The sequence below is a fragment of the Wasmannia auropunctata genome, unplaced genomic scaffold, assembly GCF_000956235.1.
Source record: "Wasmannia auropunctata unplaced genomic scaffold, wasmannia.A_1.0 LD335995.1, whole genome shotgun sequence".
Taxonomy (NCBI): Eukaryota; Metazoa; Arthropoda; class Insecta; order Hymenoptera; family Formicidae; genus Wasmannia; species Wasmannia auropunctata.
This window is the reverse complement of record NW_012026895.1, coordinates 302,237-327,543: the sequence shown is the minus strand read 5'-3', so window position 1 is coordinate 327,543 and position 25,307 is coordinate 302,237. Positions and strand designations below refer to the sequence as shown.

Genomic DNA, 25,307 nt, shown 5'->3' with positions numbered 1-25,307 from the left:
GATATACAATTACAAGCATGCAATTCCTAGGCGTGCCTCGTTTCTTCAAGGACGTAATCCGCCTGTGCGAGTCTTGCGCTCTTATTCCGACATGATTAAACACGATAATTGATACAATTCTAGAAATGAATAGAAGTAGCAATGGCTACATCGAAAATTCGGTCGCGTGTCTAAAAAGGGAATTTATCATTTATGTAAATGAAATTCTCTTAAACGAGAAACTGAAAACCGCGATATGTAGTTTCTTTAAAAAAAAAAAAAATATATTAGTTTTCATATTTAATCTGATTGCTTGGCTTGCCACTTAATCGATAATCTGGAAGAAAAGGAGATTATGCTAATTTAAATACGTATTTATTTAGATATGCAATCTGATAAATTACGTAAAGCCATTTATTTTCTCCAGAGAACAATTTATAATAAGCTAACATGTGTTGCATGTATCTCATCTCATATTAAGTATATTTTAGTATGTAATATAGATGTAACTAAATACTCTGCAATATTTCTATCTCACATTAAGCTTCACGTCTTGTTCTAAGCCAAGCAATAAAATTAGGTAAGGTAATTTCAGTGAATAATATAATATATAATTTACATTTACATTTCAGATACATTGAAATGTTATCTGATACTTCAAAGTATTGTCAAATATTTTTAGAAAATATTAATTAGAAGTATACATTAGAAACACCAATATGAAAGAAAACATAAAGAGATATATGTTTTACAATGATTTACAAACAAAAATGATTTAAAATAATGCTATATAAAATGACTTTCGCGTAAAAGCGTAAATAAAAGGAGCAGACATTTATTTTAGTGTCAAGCTACTGAATCTTATCTTTGAATATAAAAGTCCAATGATTTAAAAAAATTCATTAATCTTATCTTCGAATATAAAAGTTATCCAATGATCTCAAAATTCATTAGCTCATGTCTACTCATTAATGTCATGTAGTTCATTAATGTACTGCGCTACATTAAATGCGTTTAATACATAGATAAAAAAAGAAGAAAACACGCGACGGTAGGAGGATATAACAAATCTCGCAGCTACGAGAACGAGGCACCGCCTACAAGTACAGTAAAATCGTGCGTCTTCTGTTCTGACAAATAAACCAGAAGAAATCGAGCATCCGCACGGCAAACCGCGTAACGCCGCGCATTGAAAGTTCATCGGGTTGATCGGTATTCGTAAATACCGGTCGCGTTCTCGAGATCGGGCAACGATCGCGGCTCGCACGCTGGAGAATACGTCAACAACGGGATATCGAATCGCAAACGTCAGAAATATTGCGGTTTCAATCTTTTGTCGGTATATGCCAATGATTTAAAATGATCTCGCATACAATTAATTGCTAAATCCTTAACTCTATTCGGATTTTATCCATATCTTTCGCTGCTGTAGCGTCTTTGCTTGTGTAATCAACGATTTAATAAATATATAGATCGCGCGGGGATAGTCGATAATGTTTCTCTTGTCTCTCCCAAGTAATACAAAAGAATCTACAAACCGTCTCACAGTGTTTCATGACGTTTTTTTTTTCGACGTATTTGTATTATCTGGGCTGACTCTTATTCATTCAAGTAAAATTACATTCTTCCTAAACGAAAATGAAGTCTGAAAATTAACTGACGATCCGATCTTTCTACTAATATTTCATTTTGAAAACTAACTATATATATATCGCGTATATATATATATATATATATATATATATATATATAATACATAAATAAAATTATCGCTACAAATAGTCTCGTTTGACGTAAACGCACTGAAAGGTAATAAAAAATATGTATCTAATATTTTTTTTCCTCTCTTATTATCAGCGGGATATGAATTGTTAATCTCGTAATACAAATATATGATCCCTTTACGCCTTAACAGTTAAGGATTAACATGATGAGTATAATTGTGACGAATACTCAATATGAGTCAAGTCATTTGCAGTCACGCTGGTAATCGACGTAGCGTCTCGAGCGAGCGATATGACGACGGCGCGACTGACGACGTACCCGATCTCGTTGAGCGCGCACGGCCGACACTTGTTGCATTTTGATTAAAGCGGATGCAAGGAGGGAGCGGGGCGAGCGGGCGGGCGGGAGGGTGGAGGCAGCGCAAGCCTCGCGCACCACGCGAGCCCTTACGAACGACTAAAGGAGGTCTCACTGCGCTCACGCTCTTGGTGATGGAAAAAGTTTGTCGGCTACGTAAAATGAACAGAGGATATGCATTGTGTGTGTGCAATGTTCCCATGTTAACCGTCGTTAGGTAGGTAAGTTCCTGAAAATTACAACCGCACCGTGCGCGCACGCGGCTCGACGAAGCCGCAATTCTCTCTCTCTGTCTTTCTCTTTCTTTCTTCTCTCCTCCTTCTTCTCTTTTTCATTTAGGTATTACGCGCGAATACACAATATTTGCACAGGCGCTCCGTCCGCCTGTTTCATTTCAATGATCTCCACGAGTGCGTTTTCTTCGCTTCGGCGACACTACACAGTCGCGCACAAGTGTGTGTATGTGTGTGTGTATAACTCTCCCCGTTTTTCTCTCAATCTCCTGCCCCTCTCTTGATATTTCTCCGGCATGTCTTATTGTTTCGCCCTGTATCACCGTTTTTTTTTCTCCCCGGATTCGCTACCGATTTCTTCCCCGTAGAAAAAACTATCTCTTTCGCACCCCATTTCTCTTATCTCTTCTTTGCGCGTTAAAAAGGAATATAAAACTATCTATAAAAAGATTACGCAAGAAACCCGGTGGACTACCGACGAGCGCCGCGCGATTCGCATTCCCTTGCGGGGGTGTGTTGTCTCTTTGGAATTTTCGCGTTTAGACGTTGACGGGACACATCTTATCCCTCTCGGTCCCGATATGTGCACACGAAGATAAGAGGAAGTGCGTCGTTGCGTAAGGACTCGAAGCGAGTTTTTTTTTTATCTCTTCAGCACTCGATTGAAGCGGCGCTCGTCGGAACCCACGCGTTTGTGTTGTTTTCACGATGTTTTACGTAAGACTAAGTCGATTCCTTATGAAATACGTCGAGCGCATCTCGTCGAGGACTATCCGGATACATTATGAGACGCACTTCGAATCGCAAGGAAAAGATTTTGCACGTGAAAGAATGTTTTGGTATCGCGAAATTTCTCACAAACATGATCCGTCATAAACACCATCGTCCCACACTCCTCTCTTCACATTCTTTCTCTCTATCGTGTTTTCGATTTACTCGCTCATCTGTAACAGTGGCTCGTCATTTTATCCTCTCTTCTCTTTTCTTTCTTTTCCCATCTCACGCATACACATACATACAGCCGTAAACACGCGCGCGCTTTCGTCTATTTCCTTACCATACTCTCGCAAAATAACTTAATACCTATATATATCCAATATATTAGATATTAAATAATAACCATATCAATATATTAATTTTAAATAATATGATTTCCAACAAAGCGCCCGCTACACTCAACAAATAAAATTAACATGATTCGAGGAATTCCCATAGAAATTACTTATTAATGATCTCATGAGAAAATTTTGGTACGTCGCGATAATATTAATAGTCTGCGTTAAAAAAAAAAAAAAGGTTTCTCGTTAATTCGTGAATATGTTTTGGTTGTTTTTGGCATTCTACCGCGAGTACTGACTAACTGCTAATATGTGGATTCTTTATGAATCAAAATTATATATATGTATATATATATATCTATATATATACCTAAGAGTTTATAGGCGATAATGTACAACTACAATTCTCTCTCATTATAGATCTTAGAGATCGTTACAAATAAAAAGAATAATCATATACATATACATATATCTATATGTATACGTAAATCAAAACTGCACGTAGAAGCGCGACTCGCGGTGCGTGACAGGTCAAAACACAAACGTCCCTGACAATTAAATGTCTGTGTCTCCTGCATTTATGGAAGGAGTTATTAATTAAAAACGAGGAAATAAAGATTTTACTAAATATAAGATGCGACCTATTTGGTAGAAATGGCTTGATCCACGTATCTTTTCGTCAAATTGATCGTTAGTTAAACATATTAAAAATTTAAACTATTGTAAAAAATATAATTTTACGTCAATATTACTTAATTTGTTTTAGATCGGAATGCAAAAATATTCTAGAGTACCATGACACCCGGTTGACAACAAATTTCTCAGGATATTTAGAAACTTAAAAATCTTATCGATATTCAAGATATCTATGAAAGATGTTAATTCAAAGGCGACTGTTTCTCGCATGCAAGCTTAAATTAAATTCTTCGATACGAATCGAGCCACTTCCAGTCTTGAAACATTTTGTCTTCGGCACTGTTCGTAAAAATGCATTTTACATTACAATGATTATGTTTACGATGATGATGTCATATGTGCGCGGGTCAGATTTCGGGGAGAAATCGCGTCCCCGAGACAGATGCAAACACACGGGACAATGGAAGTGTAATGTCGCACACGCTTGATGTTTCGCCCTTCGCAACAAGGGCGCTCGGTCCTAATCGGAGAGTTCGGTAGAGCACTTATACATATATATATATATATATATATATATATATATATATATAACGCTGTTCTCGCTAAATAATCGCAATATTTCGTCCCTGCTTTTGATTCCTTATTCTTTGAAACTGTTCGTAGGTTCCCTTCAAGTTAAGGCGCCGCGGACGCACGACATTGCGGCGTCGCGCATTTGTTATCTCCTATGTGAAAAATATCCATTTAAGTGTTGTGTAAAATGCTATCTCACAAAAAATATGATTCTCTCTATAAAATTGTCAAATTCCACTAACTCGCCTAGAAACATCTTATACACGTTATCGAGATTGTAACGTTGGCTTCGTTCGTGCCGGCGGAAAAAGAAAATGGAGAATACGGGGGCGAAAGTTCGCAATCGCCCGCGAGAGGAACATGCGGATAATGCCATCCTTGGAAAAATATCGTCCGGTACTTGTAATTGATCTATGTGTTTCGACCCGAACGCTCCGGCGCGCGCTTCCTCGCGCCCGATCCGCCGGCATGAATTCCACGCAACATCTATCACCAGAATTAATGAACGATTCATCATGATTTCCGTGGTATCGCAGACGAGCAGAATAGAAAGACCGATTAATATAAGCGGCGCGATAAAAGTAGCCTTACGATATACATGAGGATATACTTGAGGTGCTATTCTTTTTTTTTCTGCGAGTCTTTCTTGACACGATGTTCTAAAAATCTTTCTACATTTAAGGATAGAAGAATCCAATTGTTTTTGAAACACTCGCACATTCATCTACTTTTTTCACTTTCTCTTAATAATTTTGGACACAACCGAATGTTTCTCTGCACAAAAGCTGTTCCTTTAGCAAACGCGTAAAACGCAACGTGATGGAAAGTGGAAGAAATAGAGAATGTGTGTGTGTGTGTGTGTGTGTGTGTGTGTGTTCGCGGAATCGGTAATTCACTACAAAAACAATCGAATCTCGTCATTCCCTCGAAATCAAGACAAATCGATCAACAGCGACGCAATTACGCATGAAAGGAGACCTGCGGCCAGTTTCAATGTGTGACCTAAGCTTCCTCGGTTTGCATCTTACAGGAATTCGAGTCATCCGGGGTTCTTCACGAGTTTCTTCCCACGATAGTCGTAAACACGTCGGCAGAAAAGCACCATGTCTGACGGTACTGGTATAGGAGGCTGCCGATTCTCCCTTGGATACACTTGGTCCCCTGGCGGAACTATCAAGCCAGGATTTTCTAAGCCTTCTTCGATCCTCCGCAAGTTTTTACGATACCTATCACATAAAAAAACAATATGCAGCAATGTAAGCCGATTCTGTTTGATTAAGAGGAAGAAATTACGTTTTTCAACATTAATTTCGTGGACAAATTTATATACAAGTTTATATGGCAAATCTTTATATTAGCTTTATTATTAATAGAGATTTAAGAAATATACAAAAGCTCAAAAAACTTTTATGTCAGTTATTTCCGATCAATATAAATATAATTTGTTAAGTTGAATTACGTAAATAAATTATCAATCCAAAAGATATTAAAAGCACTTTTTTAAAATCTATATATATCCGTGAAACATATTGAACTAAATTTAGGATGACACGTAGCTCTGTGTAAAAGCGGCTGCTTAATAAGATTCGGGTTCGAGCCTGATCGACTTTCATCCCATGTATTTGTTTATACGAGAAAAATGAAAAATTACAAGGTTGTTGTTATTATGATATAACTTGTCTGCTTTGGAAATGATAAATAAATACACATATTTAACTAAATTTCATTATGCCATAATAAAGAAAGAGAGAATTGCTCACCGACAGTATTCGTTAAACGTCAGGATGTAACACTTGTCTTCTATGCAAGCAACGCTGTTTGCATCCCGATGACGCGAGGCAAATACCTCGTCCTCGCTGTCGTGTGGCGTCCGTCCCTGTTCCGTGTGCTCAGGTCTGTAGTACCACAGCAACGAGAACATCATCTCGCCTGAAAGCAGAACAGCGCGATATTAATTCATCAAATCTAAAGGAGAGAGGGGGTGTTTCTGCGTTTCACGCGATCGAGGATATCTATATACCGTCATCCGGATTTTCCCACAGCGCCGCAATCTTCGCTACATACGGCAAGTCACCCTTTCGCGTACCGCTCTTCAGCAATACACAGTCCCGAGGCCGCAATACGTCGCCGCTCTCGTGACTCATACTCGCGTAACATCGCCGTATGGCCGTTTCTTCATTCTAAGGCAATACATTTCAAAATTCGATTAGGTTTTATCAGCGGACGATATGTCTAGACTCGCGCTAACAAACAGCGGCTAGCATCATCACATGGCAATTAATTGCACATAAAAATCATACGTAAAATGTGCAGACTTATTTGCGGTTGTAACACGTAAGAATGTGAAGCAAAATTATTTTGAATTTATCTTGCAGTAAACGGCGCGCATACATTTTAATGCTATTATATTAATTTAATCAAGTAGCATTATTCTACAAACTCCAAATTTTGCACGATATTATAAAGATAATTATATGGCAGCACAAATAAGATTTTCCTTCATCGCATTATTTATATATAAAACTATAGTATAGAGACCGTATACAAATTTTATTAATTAGATTGTTTTTAATTCAAGACAATAATGGCAAGCGACACAAAAAAAAAATGATTAAAAAATCAAGATTTATTGATATGTCTTTAGAGCTCAACGAATTTTTCTCTTGTCTTTTATTGCTATGTGATAATGTGAATCTGATTTTTCAATTAATTAATACCAATGTCCGAATAAAATCTCTAGACTAGAAGTATATCTACAAGTTTAATTATTCTTACCGTTAGATAAACTTTGGCTTCAAAGGGCTCCCCCTCCCAGCTCCATCCGTTGTTCCACTTCGGTTTCAGGAACGTTTTTCTCGTTAACGTCAGGCTCTCATTTCCAAGCGAGGAATTCTCCACCTTGCAGCCCGACTTCTTGGCGTTCACCACCTTTTTCGCGCTCTTTCGCTTCTTCTTAATTACGGCCGACTTTTTCGGATCTTCGCTGACGTCGCTCGCTTTGGTCTTGGACACGATATCGCGCTTCTTCGAGCCGTCCCGCGCCTTCAAATCCTGCGCCCTGGGTTTTGTATCCTGTTCCTTCGTCTCCACGATCTTGCCGATCTTGCCTTTGCCAACCTTGGCCTTGGCCTCCTGAGAAGCCTTCAGTTTCGGCTTCGCGTCCGCCTTGCCTTTGACTTGACCATTCTTCGAAACTGCCTTTGACACCTTCTCAATAACTTGCTCCTTCACCTGATCGATTTTCTTCGCGAGCCTTTTCGCCGCCGGTAACGATTCCTCTTTGACGCACTTCTTCTTCTTCTCTACGCAGTTCTTGCTCTTGCGATCTTTCCTCTGCGTCATCTGCAGACTCTGCTGTATCACATCGTCGATGGTCTCCATTATCGAAATATCGCTGGCGGTCCGTTTCAAGCAATTCACGATGCTCTGCTTGCCGCTCTTCACCTTCTTAGTCGCGCTCTCGTTCGCGCTCGGCGCCTCCGCTTTTCGCTTTTGACCCCGCGATCCTGCGTCCTTCTTCGCTTGCTTCTTCTTCGGGGCGGTCGTCACGCTATCGGTCGCATTATTCGACAGCGGCTCGATTGGCGCAATGACCGATTCCTCGTTATTCGCATCTTGAGACGAGCCCACCGACAAGGTCCTCTTGCTCACTTTTCTCTTCTTTCTGCTGTCCGATAAGCTATCCAACGAGAGCTTCCTCTTCGTCACCTTTTGGCACTTGGGCTGTTCCTCGGTTTCAGCTTCGGCCTCGACCTTGGTCGCGATCGGTCTCTGCACAATTTCCTTCTCCACTTCCCTCTCTTCCTCTTCCTCCTCCTCCTCCTCCTCCTCCTCCTTATCGTCGACAGTCTCCTGCACGGTCGGCTCGTAATCAGGCTTTTTCCAGCTCTCGTCACTGTCGATCACCACTACGTCCAGTTCCTCCTTCACGTCGGGATCACCGTCGAGCTTGTCGTCCAACACGATACCGGAATCCTTGTCCATCTCCAGTATCGCTATCTGTCCCTCCTTCATGCACTGCTCGCACTTCATGATGTCGCACTTGTAATCCGACTCGCATTTGACGACATTGCAATTGGCGACGCACGGCAGCCCGTCGATCTCCATACTGCAGGACTCGCATTTGACATTGTTATTCTCTAGCTTGAAATTGTGATACTTGCTGCTGGGACAGCTCGCCGCTACAGACAGTTTCTCGGTGGGCGATAGCGTCTCCATCTTGACCTCGCAAGTGGACGTGCACGCGTTCTGACAACCGCATTTCCTCAGCGTGTCCTCCGTACAATTCTGCTCGTCCTGCGGGGATGGCAGAAAGGAAATTCGCCGGGTTACACATGCGCGACTCTGACATCATCGCGCAATAAATCTGTGAGGTTTTGAAAAAACAAGGCTCGCGGCCTTTTGATTCAATCTGTCACTTGATTAACTGTTTTATTTTCAGTTACAGCATGACGTATATCGGCACGAAAATAAAATGTTTGACTTTTTCTCGATAATCGAAATATCCGATAAATTTACAAGTTATTCAGACTGATAAAATCATGCGTTTTGTATACAAAATATGAAATATCCATACACCTACGTATATTAAAATGCTATTCTCGTAATGCTATTTTTGAGATAATATTTTTGTCGGAATTATTTGTTATTATCAAGAAAATAAAGGAAATTATTTATTATATTAAAAAAAGGTAGTTTTTTAAGAGTGAAATACATTAATTTCTCAATCTTTGCTTAATTGAAATTATATTTTAAAACCTGATATTCCCCGCGCAACATACAGTGTTACCAAAATATTTGATATCAAAAATTCAAACTGTTCGTAAAAATATTTATATTGCGCGCATTTCTCTAAAGAAATATCGTCATGCAAAATTGATACATCTATGTATCTTAAACGCATATGACGATCGAACTCGTCTCTTTTCTATCTATACATTTATATCACGGCTCGGGATCGATCGGAAATCAAGGTAAAACGGCTCATCAAGATGTTGATCAAGCATAAGAGCTAATTGAACACATACCTTACTCCTACAGTCTTGATTTTGAAGGCGACTATGCCCGCCGACTAGATTGTGCGACGACGGGACCGAGGGGGGTTGGTTCTGATTTAGGTTGCGATGAGTGTTGATTTGGACGCGATCTGTGTCCCAGGCATTGGCACCGTGAGGGGGAGCTAGCCCAGCTAGCCCCCTCGCTGGCGAGGGCGGACCTACCAAAGCACTGGGTGGCAATGACAGACCGGGCCCCGATACCACTGGCGCTCCCTTACCATTACCAATAAGGGCCCCAGTATCCACGTTTTTTGGACACGATTGCATCGGGCATGGACAACCCTGAAAGGCTGCGGGCACAAACGAGATCGGTAAATACCGCGCGATGATACCATCTCTCCGTTTTTGTCGGAATATTCGGATGCGAAAGCTCGATCTGTTCGACGATTAAACGTACAAAGGTAGAATTCGATCAAATAATTTAATTTTAATCCGTTTCGTTTCTGATGGAATTCTGGTCTCTAACTCGCAATTCTCAATCTAACCTTCAATCTTCAATTTAATATATAAAATTTAATTCAATTTCAATATAGCTCGTATTTGTTTGAATTTTATTCCTCAAAATAGAATTTCGCACCTATACACACTTCTTTCAGCAGTGTTTCCATTGCTCGTCTTCGGAATCATTAATCGAAATATTAAGTTGAGGCAAAAATAGGAAGAAAATAGCAACTTATTGTGAACATTATAAAAAAAAATATCAAAACAAAATTTATAAATTTATAAATGGAAATATAGTGGACAAATAAAAGCTCACAATATAGTTTGTCGCTAAGATAGAAAAAAAATATATGACATATTTAGCTACGGGACAAAGAATATTTGAATGAAAAAATTCATCAGCGAAAGCTACGAGTACGATTTCTTTTACTCTTGTCTTCAGCTCTTTCTATCGGGAAACAATAGAAAAAGAACAGGAAGTAATTTTTAGTCACGTATAACACTACACGGAAATGACTGCACGGAAATGACGATAACTTTGTACTGATCAAAATGGCAGATTTTGATTATTTCCTTAGCCCTCTGTCGGAAAAATGCGTCACTTTAACGCTTTGTTGAGGAATGGGCCTTAGAAGTCCATGTCACACGCACTGGAAACTGAGGCTATTAGAGATTAGAATTTGACCAATCAGAACGAAACGGATGAAAATTAAATTATCTGATTGGTCGAATTCCTAATTTTCAATTCGCAATCCCCAATCTCCAATGCGTGATGCAGGTTTTAGAGCTCGTTCTCACGGACTACTTTGTAATGCCGCAAAAAAAGCGCCGACGCGTTCACACAGGCCGACTCCAAAGAAGCGTCGCGGACCCGAAAAGAGATTGTCGGATCGCAAAATGATTCATCTGAACGGATCCATAGCGGATTCTCTGTAGCGTCACAAAGCTCATGTAAACGCCCTTACGACTTGAACGAAATATATTATGACAGAGAACTATGATAATTTTCAGATCCTCTCAAAGTATTTTTCTATTCATTTTAATACTTTCGCAAAAGAGAAGAAAGAATTAACTGCAGAACTACAGGCTCAACCAAAGATATAATTTCAAAAGAATCGTAACATGGGGTATTTGAGAATCCTTGAAATTCTAGAAATCTCTTTCTATATAGAGATCAAAAGATACAGCTGCAGCATTGGGTAAAAGAGGAGGACTATTAAATTTTCAGCCATTTGAGGTGTTTAATAGAGCACGTCCAAAAATATGGCAAGAATACATCTTGAAAAATTAAGGATTAATAGTATTGATTATTTAATTAAAAACTTCTGAATTTCGTAGAATAAATCATGATTCTAAAAATTCTCTAGCCAATAAATAATCATCAATTGGATGCATGCAATGCACGCTTACGTTTCTCGTATAATTTTAAAAATACATAATTTTACGTAATTTATGATACAAAAAATCAGGATGTTCTTCTCAAAAGAGACAAGTAAAAATTTTTAATAAATAATAATATTAAAATTACTGTTGATTTATATGTATACTCCAGAGAACAATAAAAAAAAACCAGTACATCTCTGTCTATCTTGTTCTAAAAACTGATTTTTAAATAGGAAAGAAGAAAATATATCAGCTTATTAGAAACACGTATTTAAATTTTATTAAACTCAGAAATTTGAAAATGCTGAAAAAGTACATATCAGCTCCATATCACATTCAAACCAAATTTGTCGGCGCGACCTTCTATCTAATCAAATAAATTCCGGAAAATCTAAGTGAAAGTAGGAAGGGGAGAAATAGAAACGGGAAAGAGAACGAGATGGAATTTCTGAATATTCCTCGCAGCGCAACGTCACGCAGTTCTCTTTGGTAAATGATGATACTTACGGTCTACGAAAGGTCTTCCCTGAGAATGCAGATATGCCGGATTCGGAGGAGGTGGCGGCGGCGGATGGGGGGGCGGAGGATATCCCCCGTAATAGGGTAGCGGATATTCGCCCGGCGGTGGCGGAGGTGGCTGGTAATCAACGACTCCAGGGCCACCTCCGGCGGCACCGCTGCCCGGCGGCGGTCCGCCACCCCCACCGGACTCCTGATAGCCATAGTATTGCCTGAAAAGATACCCTCTCTTTACGAAATGCATTGACAAAGAGCAAATACGAAATAGCCATGCACGTCGAATATCCGGTCTGCCCCTTATCGGTTCTTACTATGAGTAAACAAACAACCAGATGAAAGCCAAGAAAGGAGGCGTTGTCATGCATCAGAGATAAATTCCACCAAACTTGAGTCATATACGTAATCGCGGCAGGAATCCTAAATTTACAGTCGAAAGAAATATTCAGGTCGTCCGCATAATTCCCTTGATCGATATATTCTTCAATCGATTTGGAACTTTTCCGTGACGAAAATATCCGTGGCACTAATAATGATTTGATTGGAAGAATTGTATACTATGGACATGTACGAATTCTTTTACGAATTAAATATGAATTTGAGCAAATTATGTAAATAGCTCTAATTGCATCTTAATGCACAAATATATATAACAAAAGCCGAGAATACATAAAATTAAAAGATTTTTTTTACGGCAATAAAACAAATAATTAAAAAGTTACTGTGCGTGTTAAAATTTGCTATTTAATTCCCGCGACTTTTGCGGCAAAAAGCAACTTTGCCACGGTCTAGTTGCAGCTTTCACTTCTTCATTAAAAGCGAGATAACGACGGTTTCGGAAAGTTAGCATCATCTGTGACCCAAATGTATTGCAATGTGTGACAGAATATTCTGTTTGCTACTAAAACTACTGAATATTATAACGATATGTAAAAAAAATAACAATGTGCAAATATTGTACGTGTAAACGGAATAAAAATATTGAATTCATATGTTTTTTTTATATGCGTTTTCAAACAATCTGGATAATGCAGTACTATCGAACGGTTCTGTTAATGTCAATACATGTAACCACAATTTGTTTCGTAACAGTGAACTTAAAAACACGCTAAAACTGAAATTTTATATGATGGGCTGCTTTTCCAACAGTTTATTTCCAACCTTTATTTCTTTCTCGTCAAAGCTAGATCAAAATCTGGTTTAATCGTAAACATAATTTGCATATTATGAAACGATTGTGATAACGATAATGTTTCAAGCGAGATGCATACAACAGCGCGTGTATTTATTATACATATATTGTGCAATTCAATACTTAACATTTATAAACCGCCGCTTCGTAAACATTTATATGTTCTACAAATACGGATTTGAAGAAGCGAATTATCGCCACGAAAGGAAAACACGACGGCGCCCGATAATGCTTTAACAAAGTAAACTGTTGCTTTTCATTATATATGAGCCTTTCAGAAACTAAACTGATCAACTGATTATTTATCGTAAAGTAAAAAATAGAAAAAAATAGATAAAATAACAAGCTAGTAACGTCCTGATATTAAAATTAAAAAATTTATAAAAAGTTATGAGAAGTTGCAAATTTATAAGAAGATTAGTTTGGGTTCTGAAAAACTCGTATACCGCTCTGAGGATGACGCAACGATATGTTATACCGGCATTACGTAATAATTATGAGCTTTAGGATTAATGTGCCACTTAACGAAAACAGATTCTCGATAATGCTACGACAACAGCGGAACGTGCGCATACGCCGTTCTTCAAAGTGGCATCCCTCCTGGCCCCCTTCTCGCTCGCGTCATCATGCAAAGCGTCGAACGCGAATAAATCTCTTACCTCCTGTAAGTGGGCGGGTATTTGTAGTAATGCGGCGGATGAGCATGAGGATGAGAATACGTCGGCGGATAACACAGATCCGGATACTGCGGCGGCGTGCCGTAGTACTGCGGGCAATATGTCCTATAAAATCCTCCACCTGTAACAAACGACCGTTCATTCATCCCATGCGTATCCCCCATTGAATGCACGATGATCGATTTTGCAAAACGACGAATATTCGCTTGACAGTTACGATGGACGTCCCACTTCATGAGACGTTAAGGGATATCGCTAGATAATTTGCCCGCATTACCCACTAAAGGGAATATTATATATAATTAACATTTAAGTATCGCAAAAGATTTAAATCTCCAAAGGAAAGAATAAAATGTGTGCGTTAAGATGCTAATCTCAGGCAAATAGATGCTTAAACATCTAAGAAGGTAATAATTTAAGCGCGTGATTAAAGTTTTATGGTATAATTTATTTAATAATTTCAGTTATATAATGCAATATGTCTCCGCCGGAAGAACAGCTCTAGCTAAATAACGATCACTCTCAAGTCTAAACATGTTTGATAGTACGAGTCATCAGCACCGAAGGACAATCTTTGGCCCGGCATGCTATACTTCACATCTTGATATAGCGTTCGAAGGTAGCGCAAGCGCTATATTATCGAGGCGGCTGATATCTCCATCCAATTAAGCCCGTGAGTGCTCGCGCTATTAGCCCTGCGCGCTCACGTCAATGCGCCGCATGATTTAGAGTCGCTTATAACACGCTAATATCGTAGCGCGACATTACCATTTGCACGCATAAAAAACGCAGAAGAATACACGCTCTCGTGGTTTAATCTTAAACCGACGCGATGTTTTTGTCCTACTTAAAAACGGCTAAGTAATGCACATCACTTTTTTTTGCATTTTAATACGGCGTGCCGCTTTTATAACACATTCATAATCCATTTCTGGCACGCGAAAAAAAAGGAGTTTCCATTAAGATCTGCGCGACGTCACGCAGGGATAGGTATCCCGTTTCGCCGTCAGCGAATTTTCATAAATTTTGGTAACGCGATTCGTTTCGCTGAAATTCACGAAAAAAAGAATCTAAAAATTGCTGACGTGGCAGCGTAGAGCGCGAAAAAAATTCTAGTGACGCGAAATAAAAGAAAAAACGAAGGAATGGAAGGTCGAGCTAGGTCGATCTTTTTTTTTTCGACGCTCTCCTTCATGCACCACTTATATGCAATCTTAATATGCACCTGCACGGCTACTCATTAATGCATTTCCAGTATAGATAACCATGTTATGTTGAACGTTGCACGATAAAATCATTAATGTAAATGCGAGATCTGATATATGTGCCTAGCGATACATTGCCCTAGCGGGACGTATGACGACATTTGCTTAAGCGGCAAATCTATCTGATGGACCGAGATAGCAAAACTGTCTGATATATGAAATGAGAGATTGCCTTAAAAAAAGATATACGTCAATAGCACGTCAATTATACAATTATCTTATGTAACTTGTAGCTTTTTCTAGCAAAATTTTATTTAAAAATATCATTAATATATTTCTCGTTATCGAAGAAAAAAACTTTTTCAAGAAATAAATTCTAAGAGAATTCAAAATTTGCTTAATCATGAGATATTATCATTTCAACTTATTATTATCATTATCGAGTTATTTAATTATTAGTATTAAGAGATTATAAAATAATCCTTCGCAATGTGTAAAAAGATACGGAAAATTTTATTCTAAAGTTTTCAACTTTACAATTGAAAAATGTAAGAAAGAAGAATTGGTTTTTTCAATCTTTAGGCTACTTAATGTTTTTTTTAATTAAAAATGAATGCTTTATATACAAGAGAGTAAGGAAATGTTTATACTTTGATAAAATATAAAAAATTTTAAAGAATATTGCAATTGTTAATATGAAAATATAAAACATCTCGATATCAAGTAATCGTTTATAAAAGAGAAAAGCATGACGATAGAAGAGATTCTCTATTTGCAACGTATCTTTAATTATCATTGCATTATCACGTATCGATTATTAGTAACATACCCGTGCTGCTTGTGCCTCCCGAAGTCGTGGAAGTGGCGACCAGATCGTCCGAACCCTCTGAGTTTTGGGGAGGCGTGGGTGTCGGTTCCGGAGGTGGGCCCTTAATGGGCGGTAAGGTTGGCGGTGGCGGCGGTGGGTGCTGTATCAGTGGACCAGCCGGCTGATAATACCCTGTGAACAAAAGAGCAGCGTGTGCACTTTCCTGATCGTCCTCCACTTCTAATTTTCAATATTGCCTTGTAAAGCGCTGTACGATCGCGCTGTCCCGTTACAAGAGATATTTTTGAACAATGAATTTTAGAGTCTTTGTAAGAAGTATTTCAGAGAGCATTTTTACGTGACATGTATATTTTAATACAATTTTTATTATACTCATATATACGACAGTAAATCAACTTGAAATCAAATTCAAAATAGATTATTACTTTCCAAAATACATTTGATATTACGCTTTTCAATATTTAGCTTTTTATATATGTTTTTCCAATCAATCACTCAATTTATACGTACATAACGTTATCATATGATCTTATCATGATTCTGACACGCGGCGATTGTGCTACAATTTCTGTGATTCTAGATTTGCAGAAATCGCGCTGATTTTTAGATGCGTTGAAGGTGTTACAATGTTAATAGAAGACTAGCATGAATCATACACACCGTTGATAGGATAATACCAAAGCGTTATACTTCAATAGTTCATAATCGTGGGAATGCGAGTAAGCCACGCGCGCTGAGTCCCTCTAATCCTCTCCCATTTGTTCGAATTTATCTCTCAGCGTTGCGTTACACATTTTTCACGCAACATTCGCGTCGTATCAATTCACGGTCGCTTAATAAAAAAAAAAGTTATCAAATTTTTAGAGCGATACTGCCTCTAACGCGCGTGCGCGAAGCCAAAGAGGATCGTGCGTGTAAATCGCTAGATAGAGCTACCGCTAGAGCCGCACGCGTCGCAATAGCTTCCTCTTTTTTTTGTTGTTTGTTTTTTCCAAACGAACGAACGAACGAAATCGGCTTTCTCCGCGCGAGAAAAAGCATACCGTGCTTGCATATCGATTATCCGAGGAGATCGCTCGCCATTTACTTCGCCCAATCACGATTCCACTTTATGTAGGTTAAACGCGCCTCGCTCGTACTCACGCATGCCGAGGAGAGATGGGCGCAGCATCCGAGCGCGTTCGCGGCGATCTGATTGGAGCCGCGTACCGAGCGGTCGGGGCCCTCGCGATGGACAAAGCACACGCGAGTGCTTGTTTCTTCGCACAGTCAGCGGCGGCATTGTATTTAATTATAAAATTGTTATTAAGACGCCGTGATCGATATCATGCGTTCACTGTGTTACTTATGTTGTGCGCGTACAGAACGTTGCTCCCAACGGATCGCTCGATCCGTTCCTGCCTCTCTTTCTAATGTTTTGAATTGATACATGACGCGCGCTCATAAATTCTCTAATTTTCTACGCTACAATATTCTATATCTCCACAACGTAATCTATCAGCTTATCAATTATTCGATGATAAAGCCAGCAATGTCTACATTCCAATAGTGTGATTACTATTATTATTGTGATTATTGCGATTATTGATTACCGTTAGAAGCGTACGTATTACGGCTCTGGATTCATCCTAATGTGGTGGCAATGTGTAGATGTGTAACGCAACTGGTAAATCAGCGATTAAATCGAATGAAAATTAAATAAACAGAAATGAAAAACTTAAGCGAATTCTAGCTTGTAGTAGATATCCGTTGCTAAATTAAAAAAAGCTAAATTCTTACAATTCTAATTATAACACGACAAATTTACAATTCTGATTATAGTGCGCCTGTTTAACGTTGCAGCGTTAACGCATATTTACGCGTTACGTTACACACACGCAACGTGATAACGTCGACTTTCCGATTTTTCTTGCGTAATTTTATCAGACGTCATTAAATGCCATAGCTTCCGCGTAAGTAGAAAACCAAGGTTCGCAAAGACGCAAATTAAGAAAAACGCCGGCTCTCTTGAGTATCCTTACCGGATACCCGCGTGCAAATCTGAGATAAAGACACTGTTAATGTCGAGAACCAAATTTGTCATTGAGCTGTAGAAGTAGCGAATTTAAAATTGCAGTTATAAGGGCAATTATAAAAGTAAATTTAAAAAGGTAAACGGCGCGTTGATTCAACATTTCAAAAGTTAATATAATATTTAAAAATTTTTTAAACTTGGTATTTGGTATTCTTGCGATCTAATTAATTACAGCTAATTAATTACAAAAATAATTCTACAAATAAAACTACATTATATTTAATTACAAAAATATTTATACAAGTAATAACATAATACATATTTAAATAATTACAAAATAAACAAATATAATTATAAATTGTGAATAAATACATATTTAATAATATTATTACATGTTTACCAATGATTAACAAATGAATTTAAAAAGTAAATAAACAAAACTGCAAAACTCGGTGCAAAATGATATAAATGCTGTTCCATGTGTTTAAATAACTCGGACTCAGAGATAAATCTATCATTCGATCGTAAAATATTTAGCTGCTGTAGATCGTAAATTATACAATGCAGCCGAAAAATGGAGTCGCGGCTACCGCGTAATTTATTTTATTTAATAACACTTCGCGACACTGTTCGCGATTTAATTGGCTTCGTAAAAACGCAATTATTCGGCCGACACGTGTAGACAAGCCGTGAATCGAATATCAGGGCGTCGAAAGGCCAAAGTTGAAGACGAATGCCGGTCTCTGTGAATGACGTCACGCGACAATCGATTGGTGTGCCCGCGCACACCGATACGCGGTAAGTGCCGAACCGCTGCCCGTCGAATTCATTAACCATTTAATACGGTTCTTCGGCAATCGTTGCGGATCACCGCAATTTCGCCGCGCAAAATAAAAGAGATCTTCGCCATCGCACTAATGTCGTAAATATCCCCGAAACGCGATACATTTATTATGAGCATTAAAGAACCGAGTAATACTTTTGCCTCCGTAATAAACAGTTAGTTAATATCTCAGAAGATACAAAAAAAATCTGGCGAAAGTTTTTAACAATAATTTAAGCCAATTAAATCACATTTACAATCACATTTAACGGAGTATTATGAAGTACATGTTAAGTATTGCAATATACGAAAAAAAATAATCAATTTAATGATCGAAACTATACGGGATATTTTAGACTGTTTATTAATTAGTTGATGTTTTTTTATCAGCCTCGATTTTTATCAATTAAAGCATTCCTTTCGTTTCAATTTCGTCAATATAGTTTCCTTACTTTGAAGATAACCATAAGTTAAAGATAAATCAACCTCCGCGTGTTCTCCGCTAGAGCACTCATTTGCACAATCGCCCCCGTTAAATTTAATTCAATTCGACCTTCGGTCTCTCCACGCTGCCACGCTCGCTAAGTACTTCAAGTTGCAGCGCAAGCAGCACCGAGTTCCCCGTGCGAAGCCGCGGCAAACACCGGAGACGGCAAACAACAGGTTACTAATTTTCCCCGTATCGTGCGGCGGCGCGCGGCGGCGCGGGCGGTGAGAACGCACTCCTGCACTTATTCGGGTTTAAGCGTTAAGCCAATTAATTCCGCGTAATTTCGCGGGTGCGACGCGTCGGCGGCGGCGAGGAGGTCAAAGCTGAAGATAAAGCTGGGCCAAGGATGAGGATCGCGGGCGAGACGCGACCGACTTGTGCAGTGCATCGCGGCCCGACTTCGACAATGTGGATAACGAGAAAAAGACAGAGACCGGAGCATGCAGTGTGAGCATTGTCAGATGAAGAAAAGAGAGAGAGAGAGAGAGAGAGAGAGAGAGAGAGCAAGGGAAGGAGAGAGATTCTTTCGCGGCCGTATCGGAACAATTCAAGGATACCGCGAGGACATCGTCTACGCGTATTAAGGTCGCCGGGACTGGTTCGGGAGCGCGGAGATACGTTTGCGCAGATACACGCTTGCGTGTATTTTTGATCCACATCGGGGTCGCTTCGCGAGTCTCTCGGAAATTGATTCCGGAGATCGGATCGTCTTTATCGTCGAGAGAGAGAGAGAGAGAGAGAGAGACCGCCGTCATTTTGTTCGTTTCACTTTAACTTCAATCCCTATTTTTTTTTAATTTCAATTACACCGGAATAAGTATCGTACTTGTAAGGACCTTCGTTGAATTTTTCTTTACGTCTCTCTCGAAATAGACCGTGTATTTTCTTTAGTCGTAAGAAACAGCGGAGCGCTCTGTGAACTCACACTTTTTACTTTCCCGCTTGTTTTACGTTAAAACCTGACTTTTTCGGACCCGCGCGCTGATGGTCGGATAATGATTTCGATAGTATTAACAAAGTATATCTCGTTTACGCGTTAATTGCAGAAGTGATTTCGATATAGTGTCAACAAAGTATATTCGTTTACGCGTCAATTACAGATGTCCGGCGTGTCAACATTTATTTACTATCGTCCAACATTATCCGGGTCATTAACGGCTAAATGAAATTATCGCAAAGCGATGGCGCATTTTGCTTGTGGCTGCATTAAATAATCATAAATTCGCGAGTCATCGTGACGTAGCGCAGCTGTAGTACAGCTTGTTAACAAAATCGACGTTCAGCACCGCCGCTGTGCAAGTGCAATCGAGCCTGGGTCCGGGATACACAAATTAATCGCACGATGTAGAAGCACTCGGACCCGATGTCTGGCCAATTCGTCATTTTCAATCCGTTCGCCATTTTTAGGCAATCAAATTAACGCGATTGCTCGACTTGCGAAAAAAAAACTTAAATAAACACACACAAAAAAAATGACTTTGCATTATCAGCTAAATATCAGTAGCTAGTTTGAACTTTGCTGTCATTGCTAAAAGTTAGCTATTAAAGATAAAATATATTTGTTGTGAGATGCAATTTTATTAGCTAAAAGCGTACTTTAACAGGAGTAGCTAAGAAAGTGGCACACGGATTGAATTTGCCGAAAACTTTAAAAGTTTTGCTAAATATTCCTCAATAGGATTAGCTAAACGTCATTTGATTCTAGCAGCAAATTTTTTTTGCTGCAGCACCTACATTTTAATAACTAATAAATTTAAGTTCAGCAACAACGATATTAGCTGTCCCTATTTTAAGTACACATCTTAGCTGCCATAGCTATATTTCAGCTTCATTGGCTAATCTTTTTTTGCGTGCAATTGGTCACTATAGTAAAAGCAAGTGCGTGCGACAAATAATCGCACTCTAAAAGAAAATATCCTAATGTCCCGTAACGGTTTCGCCCAAATACGCCGTAGTGTAACGATATTGAGGAAACGAATTATACGATATGGCAGCCAGACCACTTCTGACTCGGCGTCTCCGACGAGGAGTGAGAATGTAAAGTAAGAATGAAAATACCCGCGATATAGCAATCCGATTGCCGCCGCGACAAAGTCGCTCCGATCCCGCGGCCCACACTACTACTACCGCCTCGTTTTATCCTCACATATCGACGCGGCAAAAGTCTTGAACGCGGCGGGGACCGGTGTTTCGTAGGCTAGAGAAGTCAAGGACCCGAGGAGCATGTATAGCTGCTGGCACAACGACGAAGTCGTTGTACTCGGAATAGAGAAATATCGGGAGGGGGTTCTGTCCCCCCTTTGCCTTCCTCCCTCTCTCTCTTTTCTTCAATGTTCAACGGTGTCCGCGTTCCCCGAAACTTGAAGGAACGAGGTGCGCGTGTCAAAGGATCGCGCGATGGATTCCCCGATCGGATCGGAAATCCACAGTGGGATCATCGACGATGACGACGATGACGGCGGTGGAGGTAGCGCGCGCGCGACCTCGGCACGCGATCGATAATTCGCGAATATTCGGCCCTTAACCGCTGTCATCCGATATGGGGACGCGAGAGCGGCCGATAAGGGTGATGGAATGGACTGGCGATGCGTCGCGAGGGGTCGATAGCTCAGATCGCGTTGCGGTAAACGCAAATCGAGTAACGAGTTCGCGGCGAGGCTGCAGCAATTCAGATTCGGATAAATAGTTTATGGCACGCAAGAGAATCGACGCTGTTAAAAACAGCGAGGTTTTTTTTTTATACGCGAAAAAGAGCTGGATGATAAAGACTAATGGCGTACGATAAAAGAATCAAGTGATAAAGTTTATCATATGGATGTCCAAGAAAGAGATATCGTTTTATAAATTATACTATTAATAGCATCGATAAAAATTTTGCTCAACTTTCTGATATTCCGATAACTGCTCGTCCTAACTGTAACATTTTTACAATTCAAAATAACATTTAAATCTTTATATTAATCTTTGATGAATATATCTATATCATTTAAATTATACACATAGAACGAAAAATGTCAATACAAAATGTCAAATACAAAACACACAAAACATGTTAAAGTATTTCAGGAAATCATTTACAACGCTAATTAACGATTTTCTAAATTTAAATCTAATTGTTAGATTTCATCGCGACTAACCGACTAATCGCGATTAGTGATTCAGCATTGCCGCAACTTGTCCTAGGTGATTTACTGTACATAACATTATTGTACTGGCAACGATGGAAAAACGGAAGACTACTAATGAAACGAAATATATATAGCGACTGATTGTCATGTAAATCTTACTCGAGAACGAGAAGAATTTACGACCGCCATGCCGTCAACTATAGATCAGCGATATGCAAATATCCGATTGTCCGGTCTTTAACCGATTATGCAATATTATCGCGTGTAATGCGCGTAATGCCCTATATTTTTGCGCGAAGCATTAATGACAGAGTTATTAGCGGGCTATTGTGAGAAATTACATGAACGATATTTAAAATTGAGATGGAACTTAACATTACGAAAGATGAATATTAGCAAATTATAAATATAATATAGAATTTTACGTTAATGAAACCAATTCATCACAATTAGAATTATATATTTAATTATAAATGAAAAAGATAACAAGATATTTAAGTACTTTCGTAATGAATCAAATGAACTGACGTTCGATACGCTTGAATAGCGATCGGGTAGCGCAAAAATTTCGCGATTACTTCTTGCCTTTTGCAGCGATCGAACGAGTGAAGTGAAGATCGCGAGGTGGATAAAATGGATTTAATTCTTGGCTCTTTATCCCATATAGCCGAGTTTTAAAAAAATCGAGCGGTAAAACCATCCGGTGGATTCTGGTGGATTAGAGGGAAAGCTCGAGGCACTGATAACGCCGCCGAGACGCCGTGCTCAATAATTGAAGACTTGAAACGCGAAAGAACGTTGTATGTGTATTATGAGGACATTCAACATCGAAGAAACTAACTTGGAAAGTTCCATAGCTTGTACGCGGCGAAACTTTAAGCGACGCTCGCGTAAATTTTGTTCGGGAAATTGTTAATGATCGTTGCAACTAGAAAAGTTATATTAAGAGAGCCATCTTTCTGTATCTCCTTACGAATAATACGTATGATATGTGCACGTTTTGATTTACACATACATATATTTTTTTTTCTTCTACTTATCCAAACAAAATTGTAATAAATTACTGTAATGTTATATTCAATGTATGAGTACACTGCAATTGCAATCTTATCAATCTTGTTAATCAAAGTTATAAAAAAGTTATATTTTTTAAATCAAGATTAATTAATAATTAAAATAAATCAAATTAGTTAACAATGAAATAATGAAACATTTAATTATAACATTTATTTTTCCGTATATAAAAAAATTCTGATTCATGTAAAACTTGCAGCAATGAATTCATTGTCTAAAAGATTTGTATTCGATTATTTTCTCATTTCGTATATCAATTTCGTGCATTGATAAGTTGATGTAAGGGTAAATTTAATTTTGCACTTTATCAACTAATAAAATGACCGTGAAAGAGAGTAACAGTGATATATTAATAGCGGTACAATTTCTCAATGTCTTTAAATAAACCGTTAAATTACCCAGAATGATAATATCAGCTGTAGAGAATAAAGATATTTGAAAGTATATATTTTTAATTATATCACTAATTAGATATAACAGCCGTTAATACATAATTCTATAATAGGGCGATTCAAGCTGGAAGTTACACGCAATTGTCTAAAAGCAGTTAGGAACGACTGCTTGTAATTGACTGTAAAATATAGCGTCGTTAGTGAGAGATATAGTTTCCCACGAAGTGCGAAGGTCAATAAAACGCTCGTTGAAGGGATCAATTTTTCGATCGGACTCCAAGTCGTCAATTACTGTCGCGCGCTTGGACACCCTTTACTTTCAATGCGCGATAATTCATTCGCGGCGCTCCGGATAAGATCGGCCGCGACATTCGTTGTCTCGACGCTTTCGCCGGACTCATTTAATACGTGAGTCGAGTAATCTCGACCAATTTCTATTAGTCAAAAGCGTAACTGCTAATGAATATGATTATACTTGCTAATTAATTATTAATCGAACTTATTACGGGTTTAAATATTGCATCTAAATATCTTTGAACGTGTAGCGATCAGAGTAATAAAAAGCGAATATAATATTACAATTACGATTTAATGAATTTGAAAATTTGATTATAAACAAGCGAGTTGTTCAAATATATATATATATATATATATATATATATATATATATATACTTCTCGCATATCTTAATCTTCGACATCTCATGATATTATAAATTGTATTTAAATTTATATCCTCATATTTTTCTCAAAGCGATATTTTACTCGGTAACTGACATTTATCTTCATTTTATCTTTTACGATAATATTACACACGAATGACCCGGTGCATAAACAATAATAAATACGTATTATTTTGTATTCAAGCTATTTATGGAAATTATTTTTATTCGCGCTATTTCTCCTATTCACATTCCATTAAGTAACTGATAAAACATTCGAATAAAAATAGTTGACCCTATATTCCCTTTTGTTTATGACGATATCTTCAACCCGCCATATTTTTCCAAGAGTATGTAACTACTCTACAAAATGTAATTTATCTGTCAACCGGTACATCGCAACGGCGAGCCTAAACGCGCATCATATTTTCTTTGGCGGGCACATTTCCACCTCGCGCCTCTCTTTCTGCTTTTACGTTTGCGTATTTATTCTCAATATTTATCACTCTGTACAATATCTCGATAAAAGTTTTAAATAACAAATATTATTATTAAATTCTCTAAATAAATAAAACACACTTGCAATTCTGACGCTTAAAATACTGGATATCTCCGTTTTCACATATACATTACATATCGAATTTATTTCAATTTTCGATCTCAAAATTGGATCTATTGGTTCTGCGAAAACTTTCCATCGGAATAACATTGTAGCCAACCTACTTTCTACCATGGCCGTACGCTCATTGTGTTCGCAGCTATATGCTAATTATAATATCTGTAGTGATTAAGAATACACCCAGGCGCTGCGCATTGTTAGAGCAATCCCGTTGATCGTTTAACGTGTCACCAGTGGGGGGGGGG

At 38.6% G+C, this 25,307-nt stretch overlaps 1 protein-coding gene across 4 annotated transcripts in view; it reads right to left on the bottom strand.

The window, feature by feature from the left end:
- Positions 1 to 4,643: 4,643 nt before the first annotated feature.
- Positions 4,644 to 25,307, bottom strand: part of LOC105453766 — a 120,320-nt gene continuing 99,656 nt past the window's right edge. For all 4 annotated transcript variants that reach the window (XM_011695963.1, XM_011695961.1, XM_011695962.1 and 1 more), the window contains exons 5-12: positions 15,862 to 16,032; positions 13,810 to 13,948; positions 11,950 to 12,173; positions 9,589 to 9,908; positions 7,337 to 8,857; positions 6,582 to 6,741; positions 6,322 to 6,490; positions 4,644 to 5,787 (exon numbers count right to left, since the gene is read on the bottom strand). In XM_011695963.1, coding sequence (XP_011694265.1) covers positions 5,601 to 5,787; positions 6,322 to 6,490; positions 6,582 to 6,741; positions 7,337 to 8,857; positions 9,589 to 9,908; positions 11,950 to 12,173; positions 13,810 to 13,948; positions 15,862 to 16,032 — 2,891 coding nt within the window. In that variant the 3' untranslated portion in view covers positions 4,644 to 5,600. The remainder of the gene's footprint in view (positions 5,788 to 6,321; positions 6,491 to 6,581; positions 6,742 to 7,336; positions 8,858 to 9,588; positions 9,909 to 11,949; positions 12,174 to 13,809; positions 13,949 to 15,861; positions 16,033 to 25,307) is intronic.